The 15976-nt window shown below is 49.3% G+C and overlaps 1 protein-coding gene across 1 annotated transcript; it reads right to left on the reverse strand.

The window, feature by feature from the left end:
* Positions 1-41: 41 nt before the first annotated feature.
* On the reverse strand, positions 42-6209 carry FKBP11 (FKBP prolyl isomerase 11). Its single transcript, XM_084837003.1, has 6 exons — positions 5993-6209; positions 5371-5436; positions 4372-4459; positions 3914-3947; positions 2309-2379; positions 42-281 (listed from the first exon to the last, which is right to left on the reverse strand). The coding sequence occupies exons 1-6, from the start codon at positions 6134-6136 to the stop codon at positions 64-66; spliced, it is 621 nt and encodes a 206-aa protein (XP_084693129.1). The 5' UTR covers positions 6137-6209; the 3' UTR covers positions 42-63.
* Positions 6210-15976: the final 9767 nt, after the last annotated feature.

Raw genomic sequence — 15976 nt, forward strand, 5'->3', positions numbered from 1 at the left:
CGAGCACTCCCCCCCACCCCTGAAGCAGCCACAAAGCCATGTTGAAAAAGATGAGGAGCAGCTTTATTTCTTCTTGGCCTTGTTTCGCTTCTCCTCCTTGAGTTTTTTCTTGGACACACGGGGGGCCTGGGCCTTGTGATAGAGGTGGTAGCCAATGAGCCCCAACAGCCCCGGGACAAGCACAATGCATAGCAGGGGCAGCACATCGTTGAACAGCTTCTGCCCGTAGCTGGCTCTGGAGAGCCCTAACAGCTCCACCTCAAACCGCAGTATGGCGTCAGCTGGGGAGAGAAAGGAGTTCTGTAAAGTAAGGCTGGGGAGGGGGCTGGCAGTCAATAAAACAATACAACAAGCAAGGCAGGGGTAGGGGTAGAAACAACGTCCCCACAGGAAGTCTCACATTCCAGGACAATTCATCCATGGTGGCTAGAGGAGCACAAGCACTGTTTTGTGCCACTGCAGCTACAGCAGCGCCTATCCCAGGCAAGGGAGACAGAGACCACTGGTGCTGTTTCGCTCCCTCCAACCCTTCATCCAAGATTGGTGTAGGATGACCTTCTGGGCCTCTGCATTGCCCACAGGATGTCCAAAATGGGAGACTGAAAGAGCTGCGTTCACCCTCTCCATGTACACATGACGGCACGTACCATTTGATCAGGAGGCAAATGTCAGTATAGTATTACTATTAACCTGCATTTGGGCTGTGGTTCAGTGGAGGACTGGATGAACAACTAGACCACTGTGGCCAAGGGCTGCCAGTCAAGATGTGAGTGGACAGAGGCATGGCTGCTTGTCTAATTGCAACGACACTCAAGCCCAGTTGATTCCAAAAAAGCAAACACACATGCTCACTTCACCCACCAAGGTGATAACTAGATGGTAAGCACATATGCAGTGCTACACACAAACATCCTGAGGGGGTGGTCAGAGAACAGAGGGCAATTGTGTTAATGTGGGGTGAGGAGCACAGGGCACCTTCACTTTAGGTGCCAGCAGCACAAACACCCAAATTCCTAACCCACCTGGCCAGAAGTGTCATTTTGAAGTAGATGTGTTTGCAGCCACATTGTCTCCAGAACAGCCATGAGCATTCAGTGACACTGCGGCACCCTTCAGTGCTTCTCTTTTTCTCACAATCCCAATTCCCACCACAGCTTTCTCCACATTGCTCTCCTAAATTTTGTTCCATTCAGTCAGTACTCTTGAATTCAACTTGTTTTAAGGTGCATCTTTGCCTTCATTAAATACACCTAGAAATATGAGCCATGAGCTCAGCCCAGTAAGCTCTTTTCAGTGTTCAAGTTCAGCCCTGGAAATTGTGAAGTAATAAAGGAGAGACTGCTTCAGAGGACAGGCAGAATATGTTTTCTTTCATCACTGACCAACTATAGTGATTCTACACACATCTACACTGGCCCCATCATGCAGCAGGGTGAAACAAGCTGCTTCAGGCGGCACTAAGGAAGGGGAGGGAGAGATCAAAGCAGGAATTGATGTCTGAATGCTGTGGCATGACTTTTTAAAGTGTTGTCCCTAGCAGAGGGCATTTGGGCTCCGCTTCAGATAGGAAAATGTCTTGAGCTGACACTGCTTCTAAGCAGGTTTCAGGCCTAGTTCAACTCCTTAGAAACTGACCCCCTGCCTACTTACTGCTGCTTCATGGTGGGCAGGAAACAGGAGAAGCAGATGAAAGGCACTTGATACCTTGTTCTTTAAAAAAGAAACGACTCTGGTGGAGAAATGCTCTCTAACAGTACTGTACTCTCCAGCCCACATCTTTCTCAGGAGGCCAACCCAGTGACAGTTGACATCTAGCTGTCCCACAGCATCATAATGCTGTAAGTGTACTTGCTGCTCCAAAATCCCCTGCAGTTGGTTCCTTTCTAGAGTTTCCTTCTCTGCCCCACAACCCCAGATCAAACGATATGCCATCTGAAGACCCTAAGGCAGGGATGTTGAACCTCTTTCAGCCCGACAGCCAAATCCCATTTCGGAGAAGCTCTCGGGGGCTGCATTCCAGTGGTGGGCGGGGCTGAAGGCAAAAGGGGCACCTTTTTACCAGAATATTTTAGCTTAAAGCTCTTCTTGCCAGTATCTGAGCCTTAAGAGAGGCATTTCAACCTTTTAAAACAGGGGAAATGGAAACTGTCAAATTTGGCCCCCAGGCCTGACATTCTGCACCCGTGACCAATATATGTGGATAGACCTGTCTATAAGAACACACTGCCCCCTGGTTCTTTGTTATCCCCTGCCAAGATGTCCTGCTGAAAGGCTGCTGAGTAGGTAGGTGCTCATGACTGGATCATACCTGGGACAGCTGGTGGGGAGCCTCGTTTGCCATATGCCAGGTGAGGGGGGATGGTGACTCTTCGTTTCTCCCTGCCAGAAAAAGGGAAGGCCACATCAGTACTTGAGGACAGGATGTTTGTGCACAAAGCTGTTGACTTCAGTGAGATTTATCAAAAGGATCTGCTACTGGGCATCACTGAAGAATTGCAGTCTTCAGTGAAACAAGCTAGGGTATCTTCTTCCTTGGTGGGAGGGAGTAGGGTTCAGGGAGAGGCTGGACAGATATGTCAGAACAGTTTTTCTTACTGGATCTCCTAGCTTCATGTAGGTCATTGGACCGAGGGCTCTTAAACATTCTCATAGCGAACCTTCCCAAGTAAAGAAATGAAGGGTTGGGGTCTCTGAGTGTAACAAGGGATGAGCACATCTGTATTATTTAATCAGGATTATCAGTATTACTTAATCAGTATTAAATAAATAAGGGAAGAAAATGTGGATTGCTTTAAGGTCCCAAAAGGATAGTTTTAGGGAAAAGATCCCAAATAAGCAAAAGAATCCTCCATCGATATCTGCATCTACATACACATGCTCATGGAGAATCTCTCATTAGCTCCTAGCAGCAGCAATCAACAGAGTTCATATCTACATTAAATATACTCATCAGTTTTATACCAGTTTAATTGTCATAGCCTCCCCCACCCAGGAATCCTGGAAATTGCAGTTTTCTGAGATGGCTGAAGATTCATTATTAGAGAATCTTACCCCCACCTGCTCACAGTAGTACGGTTCCCAGGAGAAAGGCAACGGGTTAAATCCAACATCACGCTAGCAAATGTCTGCTAGTGTGACAAGACATTTTCCCTCTCTCCTCTCCACTGCAGCCCCCTGTGCCATCCTAAAATCTGCTCCAGAAGGTTTCCCGGACCTCCAGTTCAGATTTTGAAGGTGCGTGGGGAACTGTAAGGGAGAATCACCCCTCTTCTGGTTCTGCTGGTAGAACTGCTTCTGCTAGCAGAATGACATTGTTGGATCCAACCCAATGGCAATTAAAGTGGTTTAACAGTGCAATCCTATACATGTCTACTCAGAAGCAAGTCCCACTGAATCCAAAGGTTTAATCAGCAGCAAATGAGTATAGGTCTGTAACATAAGTATACCCAGAGAAATACCCTGCAAAACACCCTCTGGCCCTGTTTATTGGCTAAATGACTAAGAGTGAGTGGGAGTTTGCATGTCCTGCCTCCTAGGAAGAGAATCACAGCCAAGACCAGCCTGACTCCATCCACCTGCCAAGAGCAACTGCAGGGAGCTCACCCCTTGCCCCTGCCACCTAAAGGAACACTCCCCCCATAGGTCCACAGTGCTGAAAGGAAGCAGGCCCTGTGGCTTCATCCATCAGCCAGGAAACTGTGGCTGTTGTTTTTTTTTGTACTACAGCAATTTGTTGTAAGCTGACTTGGGGATCGCTTGATTTGAAAGACAGGGTATTCACCTTGAAAATGAATGCATTTAATACAAATATGCACCATTTAAATACCAGCATAATGTGTTGCCAAGTTGAGAAATGGTTGGGTTCAGAGGTGGTGACCCAGGCTACAAGCCAAGCACCCTGGAGGTTACTTACCCAACACACATGTCTAGCAGACTCTGTTCCAAGCCTGAATAAAAGAAAACAAGCACACACAAGATAACTTGCTTTCTGCTCACTTAAATCCGTTCTGGGGTGGGGTGGGGTACTCAGCCCTAGTTGATACCGAAGTGGTAAATCAGCCCTAGTTCTTACTGAAGTGGTAAATCTGTGTCTGGGCACTATCGTATCAGACCGCAGGCAGGGGCTCACATGAGCGCATCTGATTTTTTCCTTTCCAAAATGCAGTACTTTGCATTCGTCTCTGTTGACATTCATTTTGCTGATGAAAGAGGTGATGAAAAGGGGAGGGGGAATTGGCAGATGAGTGGCAGGTGCTCCTTTGGACAAGGTTAAGGAGTGGAAACAAAATGATTATGCTCCAACTCCTGTGCATTTTCCCGGGTGTCTCCCTTAGCCAAACTAGTATAATCACACAAAAGCCAGAGAGGTACCTGGGATAACTTGTTTTTTGCCCAGCTCCACTTGCAGCGGGTCACGGGAAAGCGAGGTATCAATAATGCGACCATCTTCAAGGCTACCCTGCAACGAAAGAACACCATGCACATGGGGTGTGGGTTCATAGAATCATAGAATAGTAGGGTTGGAAGGGGCCTACAAGGCCATCGAGTCCAACCATAGGGCATAATCCTATGCATATTTAGATAGGGGGGGCGGGGAATCCTACAACTCCCTGCTGGCTGGGGAATGCTGGAAGTTGTAGGACTTTCTTCTGTCTAACCATGAATATTGCGCCCTTAGTAACCCAGCTGGTGCCGACAGAGCTGACACAGCTGCTGCTTGCCCTATTCCTAGGCTGTAAAACATAAATAAATCAAGAGGAAGTGCTGGAGCTTGTGGTTCTGAGCCAAACTGAGCATCACAGTACCAAAGGTGGAAAAGAGGCTGGTGGCCATTTCGGCCGTGAAAATGTACCTTTCCATTATTTTTAAAACAAGTACAGACAAGCTGCGAGGCGCAGATGCCATCTTAGGGGAGGCATCTGCTCCCCCTTTCTCTCACACACACTTGAGGGAACGCGACTTCTGCGACAGGGTCATCTAAAAACGAAGGGGAAAAGGCCCTTGGCCCATGCTCTAGGCTGCCCGCTCAGCTCAGGCGGGGCCCCAGCGTCACACCGCGTGGCTTGGGAGGATGCTCTCGCGGAATGTTCCTTACCGCCTCTGCACATCCACACCCACGGGGAAGGCGCCCGGTGGGGTGGGCAGAGCGGCAGCTTCAGAGAAACGTGCTCACCGTTGCCGAGCTTTTACTGGGTTCTCGGGCGCCTCTCCATAGCTTGTTTCTACACACGGAGCGGGAGGGCGGGGTGCAGGGAAGCCCCGCCCCGAGCGGCAGGGAGACCCGGCGGGAGGCGGCTGTGCTGACGTGTTCGTGCCACTTCTCTTCTCTGCCCCGGCGGCGCGCCCGCCCCGCTCCCTTCATCGACTTACCGTGTAGTGGATTTGAATTGTGTCGCCGATCGCCGAGCGTTCCGCGCAGCCGTCGGGGGGCGCCACCTGCGCAGGCGAGAGAGAGCGCAAGAGGCGTGGAAAGGGGGAGAGCCTGCGGAACTCACTCCTCCCGTCTGTGAAGCGGGGTGCCGGAGGGTCTGTGGGGGGCTCAACTGCCGGTTGCGCCCCCGACCCGCGAGCGCAGCCTTCCCCAACCTGGTGGCCTCCGGACGTGTTGGACTACGTCTCCCAGGATTCCCGAGCATTGGCCATGCTGATTGGGGCTGATGGGAGCTGAAGTCCAAAACAGCTGGAGAGCACCAGGTTTGGGAAGGCTGCCCGAAAGACACGCGTCTGATGTAGGGTTGCCCTTTTTGTGCGTGCACCGCCCCCCACCCCATAGGATCTGATCGTGCATGAGGGTGGGGAAGAACCCTACTCTCCTCCGCTGCTGTGGGGCAGGGTCCCGTTCCCCCACCGAGTGCGTCCCCTTGGCTGTCATCTTGGGCAGGCAAGGAGGCTGCTCAGAGGCGCGCCCGGCGGCACGTCCCTGGCGGCAGTGCAGGAGGGGCGTGCCGTCCGTCCGTCCGTCCAGCCAGCCAGCCAGGCCATGCACACTCACCAGGGTTTCCAGCTGCAGCGTCCGGAGCGGAGTTTCGGTTCTGCTCTCCGACGGTTCCTCCCCCTGTGCCCGGCTCCCAGTCCCACAGCCCAGGAGGAGGAGGAGGAGGAGGGGGGACAGCCTGGCACGGTGCCGAGGGAGCATGGCGACTGGAGACGGAGGCCCCGCAGGCTGGTGGCAAGAGAAAGTACGCGCGGCCACTGCCCGGCTTATACCTAAGGCCAGGGGTGCCTCCTGGCGCCGCCCCCTGCTGCCGCTTCCCCGCCCCGGAGGAGGGAGCCAGCCAGCCAGGGCCCTCCTCGAACCGAGGGCGAGAGGAGCCGCCTCTCGCTCTCCGTCCGGGAGTCCTGCCCAGGCGAGAGCGTCAGTCGGGAGCCGGGAGAGCCACCCGCACGTGCTCCGCGCCTGCTGTCCTTCGCGCGCGCCCGCGGCCCCCAGCCCCCGTGGCGCGGTGCCCACAGACAGCGCGGACGCGGCTGACTTCGGAAGAGACGGAAAGGTTCCCGGCCGTGGAAACTCTGACCGCGAAACTCAGACGTGTGAGGCCCGGCTGGGGATGTTAGTTCTCTGCACATGCTCAAAGGCACTTCCCCCCTTTTTCTTTTTTACTGTTGCTTCACACTGTAGCAGGGCTTGGTTCTGCCGCTGAGAGAGCTGGTTCTAACGCCGAGCCTCGTGTCAAATTAGGCACCACACTGTTTGCGTGCAGGTTGTTGCTGAGGGTCTTTGCTTCAGGGGTAGACAGCATTGCATCTAATAATGTATTATTGTTATTGTTATTATTATTATTATTATTATTTATTAATTATTGGCACCATTCATCACATTTTTCCCGACCAGCAGGAGACGGGCTGCGGGGGTGGGGGGGTAGGGAGAGCACAAGGCACTGCCGCATGGGGAAACAGGAGTACGTGACACCACTGCCACCCTCACTCTCCACCCTCTTCGCACCTGCCAGCTGCCTTCCCCTCAACACCTTGCTCTGAGGGGTCCTTCATGGGAGCGAGGTAGTGGCGGGGAGGTGGCCCTGGAGGCGGCCTGTGGATCTCCAGGGCCGCTTCCCCGCTCTCACAAAGGGCCCCTCAGAGCGAGGCAATTGGGCCAGGTGGACTCCAGAGAGCGATGCATCAAGGAGGGAGGCTCTATGGGGTCCTCAGACTAAGGCATCAGGTGGGCGGCAGTCTGGGGAGTCTCACCAGAAGCCCTTTTGCAGCCTTTGCCACAGCAGGGGACCAGCCAGTGCAGCTCTCCACAGCAGCCAGCCACCTATGCCTTCCTCAGAGTGAGACACAGGACAGGCGGCAACAGCTGAGCCAAAGAGCCACAATAGCTGGCAACTGGGCTCTTGCCCGCTCTGTGCCTCACGTTGAGAGGCATAGAGCAGCAGGGCCCACGGCCATCCCAGCAGCAGGGCGTGAAGCATCTGCCGCCCTTCCCTATCCACTGCCTGAGGTGGGGGATTCACCTCATCTCATGGAAGGGCCGGTCCTGATAACCAGGCCTTAAGCATGTGTAATGTCATCTGCCCACGTTCATCCCTCCCTACTCACATCTCTCCTTCCTTCTGTTGCGGCGGTGTTGAACTTTTTTCAGCCAGAGGGCCAAATTCCATTTCAGAGAAGCTCTCGGGGGCTACATTCAAGCAGTGGGCAGGGCTGAATGCAAAGGGGTTGGAGCCAAAAATACCCCCCCCCCAACCCAGCATATTCTGGTTTTAAGCTCTTCTTGCCAGTCACTGAGCCTTGGGAGAGACATTTCAACCTTTTAGAATGGGGAAAAATCACACAAAAACTGGGTCCTTGGCTGACACATATTTTTTGGACCTTGGGATCAGAGTCATGGTGCAACACAGGAAGGGAGGTAACCATGGGAAATCAGTGATAGACCGCAGACCAAGGATTACATAAAAATATGTGTTTTCTTACAAAATATAGAGATGTTAAGGAATATATCAATTTGGCACAAAATAGATATGGAGGCTATACAAACAGAGCAAATATCAGACCAGCAGCTTATTTGATTAACCCTATTAGGCAGTGCTGGGCCAACCCTCCAGAGGGCTTGGCCTTCAACTCCCATCAACCCTAACCAGCATAGCCAATGGTGAGGGATGATGGGAGTTGTAGTCCAAAACAGCCAGAGGCCCACAAGTTGCCCACCTCTTGCTATAAAGAGAGGAAGGAAAAGAGGAATAAGGACTTGGTGAAAAGGAGTAGCATAAGCAAAGGAAATGAGACTCTTAACAACAAATATGGAGGTGAGAAGGCACTAGGGAAGTAAATGGACACCCCAGAGGCCTAAGTGCTATGGGGAAAAATCAAGATTTTGTGACTCAGGACTTCAGGTGGCACATGTAGAAAAGCTCGTGGGTGGCCTGGTTCGTGCATAACGACAACCCAGAGTACGGGCTGAGTATGAGTTGTCATTGAATCGTGGTTTGTAGTTACATGCAAACCCAGGATGGCTAAGCACAGAAGGTGAGAGTAAGACATGTGCATATTTCAAGGGTTCTCACACCTCACCGTAAGACCAGAGCAGTGGGGGTGGTAAGTAAGCCACTCTTAGTGAACACTGAAACCCATGCTATGTCATCTTGCCCTGGTTTTCACAAGCCTCCACTTGATTAGCCATCCTGCGCAAAATAGAGATAGCTAGAGACAAGGTGAGATGCTACAAAAGGCAGCAAGGCTGAGCTGCTTCATAGCATGGTGCCATGCACACCAATAGTGTGGTATAAATGAAGTATGTGTGTGTATGCACATGCACAGACATGTACCGGTCAGAGTGTCCAAATGGAAAGCAGGACAGAACTCCCGATCCTTTAATCAAAAGGAACTTCCCATGGACAGCTTCTCTCCACCTTGCATGACAAGCTTCATTTGCCAAAATGTTGCTTTTACACAATGGACCAAGCCTGTCTGTTGCATCTCTCACTCAGCCCCTAACCGAGCTATGGAGCAGCATAAGACAGACAGAAAGTAGCTTTCATGGACTTCATATGAAGATGGATATGCAGCCACACACAGGATCATGTGGTACAAGCAATACAGATGCCAACACACACACACACTCCTCTGAGCACACAGCTTACAGCTACAGATGATTTCATACACATGACTGCAGAAAAGCCTAGTTCAGACACATGCTTTTACTGGCAGCTTGGCTTTGCCTGCTTTTAATGCTGACGTAGAAAGCAAACATGCTACTATTTCCTACCAGCAGCCTGTCGCCACCCTGTCACCTTGACCATGTCCCAGGAACAGAGTCACTGCGAAGGATAAGGCAGCTTCTGGGAGAGGAGGCAAAAGATATGCTCCTGGCAGTGTTTGGAGTGGGGTGGGGGAACTTTACCATACATTTCTAGAAAAGGGCAACTGTAGCTCAGAGGCAGAGCACATACTTTCCATACAGAAGGTCCCAGGTTCAATTCCCGGCATCTCCAGGTAGGGCTGGAAAAAATCCTGCCTGAAATGCTGGAGAGCCTTTACTTCCAGTCCATGTTGATTACACTGGCATAGATAGATGCACCAAGGCTCGGACTCACATAAGGCAGCTTCCTATGCTGCTAAAGTAATGGCAAGTCTGAATGTTAAAGTGAGCCCAGATTGTAGAAACCACTGAGATAGCAACTCCCCTATGAGGAGAGGTTACAACATTTTGGGCTTATTAGCTTAGGGGCAAAGGTGAATAAATGGGGGACATAATATAGTTGGATAAAATTATGCACAGTTTGGACAGAATGAACAGGGAGAAGTTTTTCTTCCTCCCTCATTATACTAGAACACAGAGTTATCCCATGAAGCTGATTGGTGTGAGATTCAGGACAGATAAAAAGAAGGACTTCACACAGCGCATCTTTAAGCAATGATGGAAGTCGCTACCACACAAGGTATTGATGGCCACCAACTTGGATGACTTTAAAGGGGGATTAGACAAATACATGAAAGATATGGCTATCAATTGCTACTAGTCATGATGTCTGTATCTTGCTTCCCGTATCAGAGGCAGTATGCCTACGTACAACAGTTGCTGAGGAACATGGGCGGGAGGTTGCTATACTTGCACTCACAGCCTGATTATGGGCTTCCTATGGGCATCTTGGTCATTTTTGGAACAAAACGCTTCAGTCTGATCCAACATGGCTCTTATGTAGTGATTGGGAGTTCAGAAAACCGGGAGTAGTTATTCAGGTCCAGATTAATCCCTTGTGAAATATTGCAATCTTGTGAATTGTTACTTAAGATTTCTATTTTTTATGGTACAGCTCAGCACACAGGAAAGCCCACTGCATGGCAGTTAACAACACCAAATTTAAAGCTACAATAAAAACCCAGCAGTAATAGAATAAAACAATCAAATAAACAACACATGGATAGCCAGGATTCCTGTCCCCCTATCCAGCAATAGATATGCCTGAGAGGGTGCACCAGATTATGAATAGGGCTGTGGATTTGAATGCACATCCCATTGACACCAATACAGCATGAATAACCAGTATCCACTCTTACAGAACAATCCTATGTATGTTAATGTGGAAGTAAGTCCCACTGTGTTTAATGGGGTTTACTCCCAGGTAAGAGTGCATAGGGTTGCAGATCCCAAATTGATGATGTGATACTAGTTGTTCCTAAATTGATATAGGGTTATTATCAGGGCCAGCCCTACCATTAGTCAGAGTGAGGCAGTTGCCCCAAGCAGCAGATCTTGCAAGGTGGCAGCAGTGTTGGAGGAAAAACCTGTGTGCTGTGCAGCTTGCTCTGTGAACCCTAAATTTGCCTGCTGCCTTCAGGTGCAGTGGAGGAAGCTATCCCATCGGCAGTGTTGAAGACAGATTCACCCGACAGGCCAGTTGGCTTTTATATATGGAATGGGAGGGGGTGCCATCTTGTTCTTTGCTTCAGGCAGCAAAATATCATGGGCTGGCCCTGTTTATTTTGCAGTGTAGAGCAGCCCTTGGTCTTATCACGATGATCTCCTTGAGCTTCTTGGAAGGTGGGCAAGATAAACAGGTAACAACAATAAATCCAGTAATAAGGATATGGAGCTAGCTATATGTCACTAACCTTGGGAGACATCTGTGGGCCTCTGCCCCACTGGTCCCTATTTATGGAACGAGAACATATTACACATATTAAATCAATTTGCACACCATGTGATTAATTTGCCAAAATTAATAGCTTGCTGTATCAGATAGGATTCTGTTTCTGCAGAAAATATTGTCACAAATGTATTGCTGAGAAAAAAGCACAACATTACCATGTAGTTGGGGGAAGTGATTAATACTAGAGAGCCATTGCAAACAAGTATTCATCCCACTTACCATGGTGACACTTCTGCCTTCCACTGCAGCTGGGTGCCATTGTCTCATTTTACCCAGAAAGCCGCAAAGAGAGGGTAGGAAACATTGCTCCCACCCCCCGCCACCATCACGCCACTCTGATTTGGCTTTACGCTCCTAGGACTAGAATGGATTGTTGGTCCAATTCTTGCCATTAATTTACAGAAAACCATTACAAAAAGACTAGCCATTTTTTCCAATAAGCTGCAGTATGGTACTGCCACCACTATGTGGCAGCAAAACATCAACAATACTTTCCCCCTTTTCCCGCGAGATGGAATAAGGCTCTGTGCCAGTTCACATCCAGGTTCCAACTGGAATGTGCCCAGCAGGGGTGGAGTGGTTAAATTTTGAAGTGCAGGTGCTCATCATGATAGTATGAGTGTGTATATGTGCATATGCATGTGTGTGTACACTGTATACACATGCACACAGCAGCATATACCGTAACACCCAAATTACTGGTTTCAGCATGACTCCAGTCCCATTCATAGGTAAATGAAAGTAAGCTCCATTGAACTCAGTGGGGCTTACTTCAGACTGTGTTAAGTTCAACTTGTAAAACAGACTGAGCTTTAACTGACTGGTCTTCAGCTGGCTGAAATGCAGCCTTTAGCTTTAGATTAGAAATGCAAACCACCTTGCAAAGAAGTGTTACTATCTAAACTGCTAGAGTGATGTAGGAACTCTGCCAAAGAAAAGGAAAGAAGCATCCAGCCCCTGCTTCACTATTTCCATCACTCTGACTTCTCTTATGCTAATCGGTCACAGACAATTGTAAAACTTGAAAGGCTTGTTATCACCTCATTCCCTTGCCAGAAAAAGGAGGGTTCTTCAATTACCCTGGTGCTCCGGCAGATGACCTCACTGCTTCTGCCCTGAAAAAGTCCAGGAGCTGCATTCATTTATGTTCCTCCCCTACTACACCACTGGCATGAATTGCAACAAGGAACTACCTCATGTGCTTCCTTCTTCTGTATTATGAGGCTCTTCAGTACTGGAGTATTCCTCCCTAATGAGGTCCTTGTGCACTCTCATATCACTTTGCTACACACACATTAATACACACACATTTAAGGTGTGTATGTGTTAGAACTTACCTATGCAGTAACTCTATTACACTGGAAATCTATTACTCTACCAGAAAACCCCAGGCCTCTTGGCTTCCAGGCTCTCAGGCAAAGCCAGCCACTCCAATTCTCTCTCATTCTAGAAACAGGCAGAGTGCTCAGGATAATGGGCACTTAAGTCTTCCCACCAGTTCACTAGTCCCACCAAAGATTCAAGGATCCTTATCCAAACATATCCCTCTTCCAGTCATGCCTGGGTTGCCAAATAAGGAGAAAAAAGCAACCTAGACTGCTCTTGTGCCTTTGACTCTATATGCAGAAACCTACCAGGAAAGCTTTCCAGAGCATGCTGCTAAACCTGATCAGTTGGTCATCTCTGTACATCAAGCTGCTGTCAACAGCACATCTACAGTGGTCTGCTGAAAGCTGGCAACCATCATGACACCCCTCCCCAAACCTATTTGCATCCACATCCCCACCACCAAACATGGCCCATACAGACTTGTTTTGCTACAACCCAATGGTGCCATGAAATCACTTAGGGTGCAATCCTATGGATGTTTTGACAGAAAAAGTCCTGCAACTCCCAGCATTCCCCAGCCTTGGGAACACTGGGAATTGCAGGACTTTTTCTGTCGAAACATCCATAGGATTGCACCCTTTCTGTCTACATTATGAGCCCCAAAGGCCTGGCTAGGATGGTGCTTAGATGCAGGATAAAGAAGTGGGGAGTTGTGGAAACAGTCCTGCCGCAAGGGCAGGCTGGCTGGGTGCCCCCGGTGATGGGATAGGCATGCCAGCTATTTCCCCTGCTGGGTTGCTGCCCCTATTGTCATTCCAGGGCTGTGGCTGCATGGACATACCAGCCCTGGTTGCTGTGATGAGACGAAGACGGACTGGCGGCTTTTAATGGGATTATGGGCGCTTCCCCCTCCCCTGCCCAGAGACAATGCAAGATGGATGAGCCCAGAACTGGTGAGAAACAAGAGGCAGGCTCCAGCCCAGGCCGGGGGTAGAGGGGGGAGGAAGGGCGCCGTCTCTGCAGTGGATTCTCTCGGCTTGCTCCCCTTCCCCTCCGGGATGTCAAAGAGCAGCAGCTTTTCTTGGGGTGCAACAGGACTGGGGCTTCGGTGGGGAGCTCCTTATGACAGTGATGCTGGCAGTGATGGGTAGACAGAGCTCCCTGGAACCCAGGCTTTTGGGTCCATCTGCTCTAGTTCAAAATTTTGATTGTTCCTACATATTTAGCATCATGCTACTGTGCTAGGTGCTGCACAGAATAGGAACGGTCAAGTGTTTTCTTGAGGCTGCTCCAGGCTTTGGATGGACTGTGGCGAAGATGCCCTCTGGGCCCAATCCGCCCTGCCACTCAGAGGGAGAGAGCAAGGCAAGTGGAGGAAGATGCTCCTCCTCCTCCCTCTTGTCACTGCTCACAGGTTCAGAGAAGGTAGGTTGGCAGGCTGTGGCAGGGAGAAGGAGCAGGGTTCAGGGGATCCAGGGGTTGCCAGGGCCCCCCTGCAGAAGCGTGGGCCTCAGCAAGTGCCCAATGATTCCGATTCCCGACGCCAGCCCTGGGCTGCTCTCTTCTACAGTGGTCAGGCTATCATAATAGTTGAGTAGCTACCAGGAGGGGGCACTATAGAACAGAACCTTAAAAGAGAAGCAAGTTTTAGCTGATGGTGGCAGTAGAGAAAACTGCAGACCAGGACATTTTACGTGCCTTAAGTAAAACAAGTCAAAATGATACACATGCACACTGTGGATTGGAGTTCTTTAAAAAAATCTAGATGGAAGCCAGGAAAATATAGTATTTCTCCTAGAATACACTGCCTAAGATGCAGGGGCATCATTATAATATGTCCTACCTGGGCACGGGCCCTGGATCTTTTGAGCTGTCGTAACTGTCATTTTTTAAAGTTTTCCCATTGACTTGCATTGGAAAATAGAAACGGCCATAACATTTTTGGTTGGTAGGATAAATAAATGAAATTTGGATACCTAGTAGCTCCCATGGAGCTGATTGAACCTGCCAAATGTCAGGCAGTTAGGCCCAGTGGCTTTTGTGCTAGTCACAGGTAAATTTTGCTTTTTTCAAGAAAATCTGTCAAAGCAAAGAGCTATAATTTTTTTGTTCTTCCACATAAATGCATGGAATTTGGGGACCTGGCAGCCCCTATAGAGCTGACTGAGCCTCCCAAAGTTCAGACAGTTAGGTCCAGTGGCTTTTGTGCTAGCCACAGGTAGAATTTGCTTTTTTCAAGAAAATCTGTCAAAGTAAAAAGCTATTTTTGTGTGTGTTTCCACATAAGTGCATGGAATTTGGGGACCTGGCAGCCTCTCTGGAGCTGACTGAACCTGCCAGATTTCAGACAAGTCCAGTGGCTTTTGTGCTAGCCATGAATAAAGTTTCCATTTCTCAAAGACTAAAACAAAAAGTAAAAACTGTCAAGCCACACAGGGGATTAGAGATCTTAATCTGAAGGTGTTTAAGGTGACCATTAGGAGGTCACTATCCCTAATCTCTAGTGTAGGGTTGTTGTTTTTTTGAGGTGCAAAAAACCTCTCTCCCTTTACTTTTCTACTCTAACATGCCCACTGTTGGGAGCTTGCTTGCAATTAAATTTTGAAGAGGGAGATGGAAGGGAAGAAAGAGTTCCATGTGAAATACTGGTATTTCACACAGCATCTGATTTCACTGCTCCAAACTGGAATCTTTGGCTTCTGCAGAAGTTTAGTAGCTTCAGTACAGCCAAGGATCCAATCAGCCTCCACAAACATCTTTCTCCTCCTCCACTTTAATTCCTCCTAAATAGCTGTAGGACTTGAATTATTCCAAAAAGAGGCTTAGGACTATGTGGCATCATGACTGGGGAACTGCTGAGGCTTTTAAATAGGTTCTAGAGTGAAGACTATTATCGGGTGCTGTTAGCTTTTAAAAAGCTAGAAAAAGCCCTCAGCCACCTCACCTCATAAAGTTAATATAAGGATGTGAAATCCTTACCAACCCTCCACAGCCTCCTACATTCCTCTGAAGGGCTACCTCTCTGAAAGGAGCCACTTGGCATAAGGAATTCTCTCTACACCCCCCCCCCTACATTTCCAATCACCATTCTTCTTTCCTCGCCTATCCTGTTCTTTCTTTCTCTTCTTTATTCCACCCAGGGCATATCTTGGGGAATTCTTAAAGAGAATTCTCTTCCATGGGCAAGAGAAGTTCTGAACTGTATTTGACTTTATACAAACAGACAAGAGGGTTGGTTTTTCTCCTTCTCACTCAAGCCTTTGAGAAAAGTGGGTTCACGTGGTTGCAGAGAAACAAATCTGGGGCTGTTTTGTTTGTCAGTTGCCATTATTCAGCAATAGGAAGGGCTGTAGCTCAGTGGTAGAGCACATGCTTGGCCTGCAGAAGGTCCCGGGTTCAATCCCCAGCATCTCCAGGTAGGGCTAGGAGAGAATCCTGCCTGAAACCCTGGAGAGCCGCTGCTGCCAGTCAGCGTCAACAATACTGCACTAGATGGACCCAGGGTCTGACTCGGTATAAGGCAGCTTCCTACGTTCCTATGAACAGAAAGCTTT

This window comes from Heloderma suspectum, chromosome 2 (genome assembly GCF_057233095.1).
Source record: "Heloderma suspectum isolate Gila_16-S chromosome 2, 16-S_ref, whole genome shotgun sequence".
NCBI classification, from domain to species: domain Eukaryota; kingdom Metazoa; phylum Chordata; class Lepidosauria; order Squamata; family Helodermatidae; genus Heloderma; species Heloderma suspectum.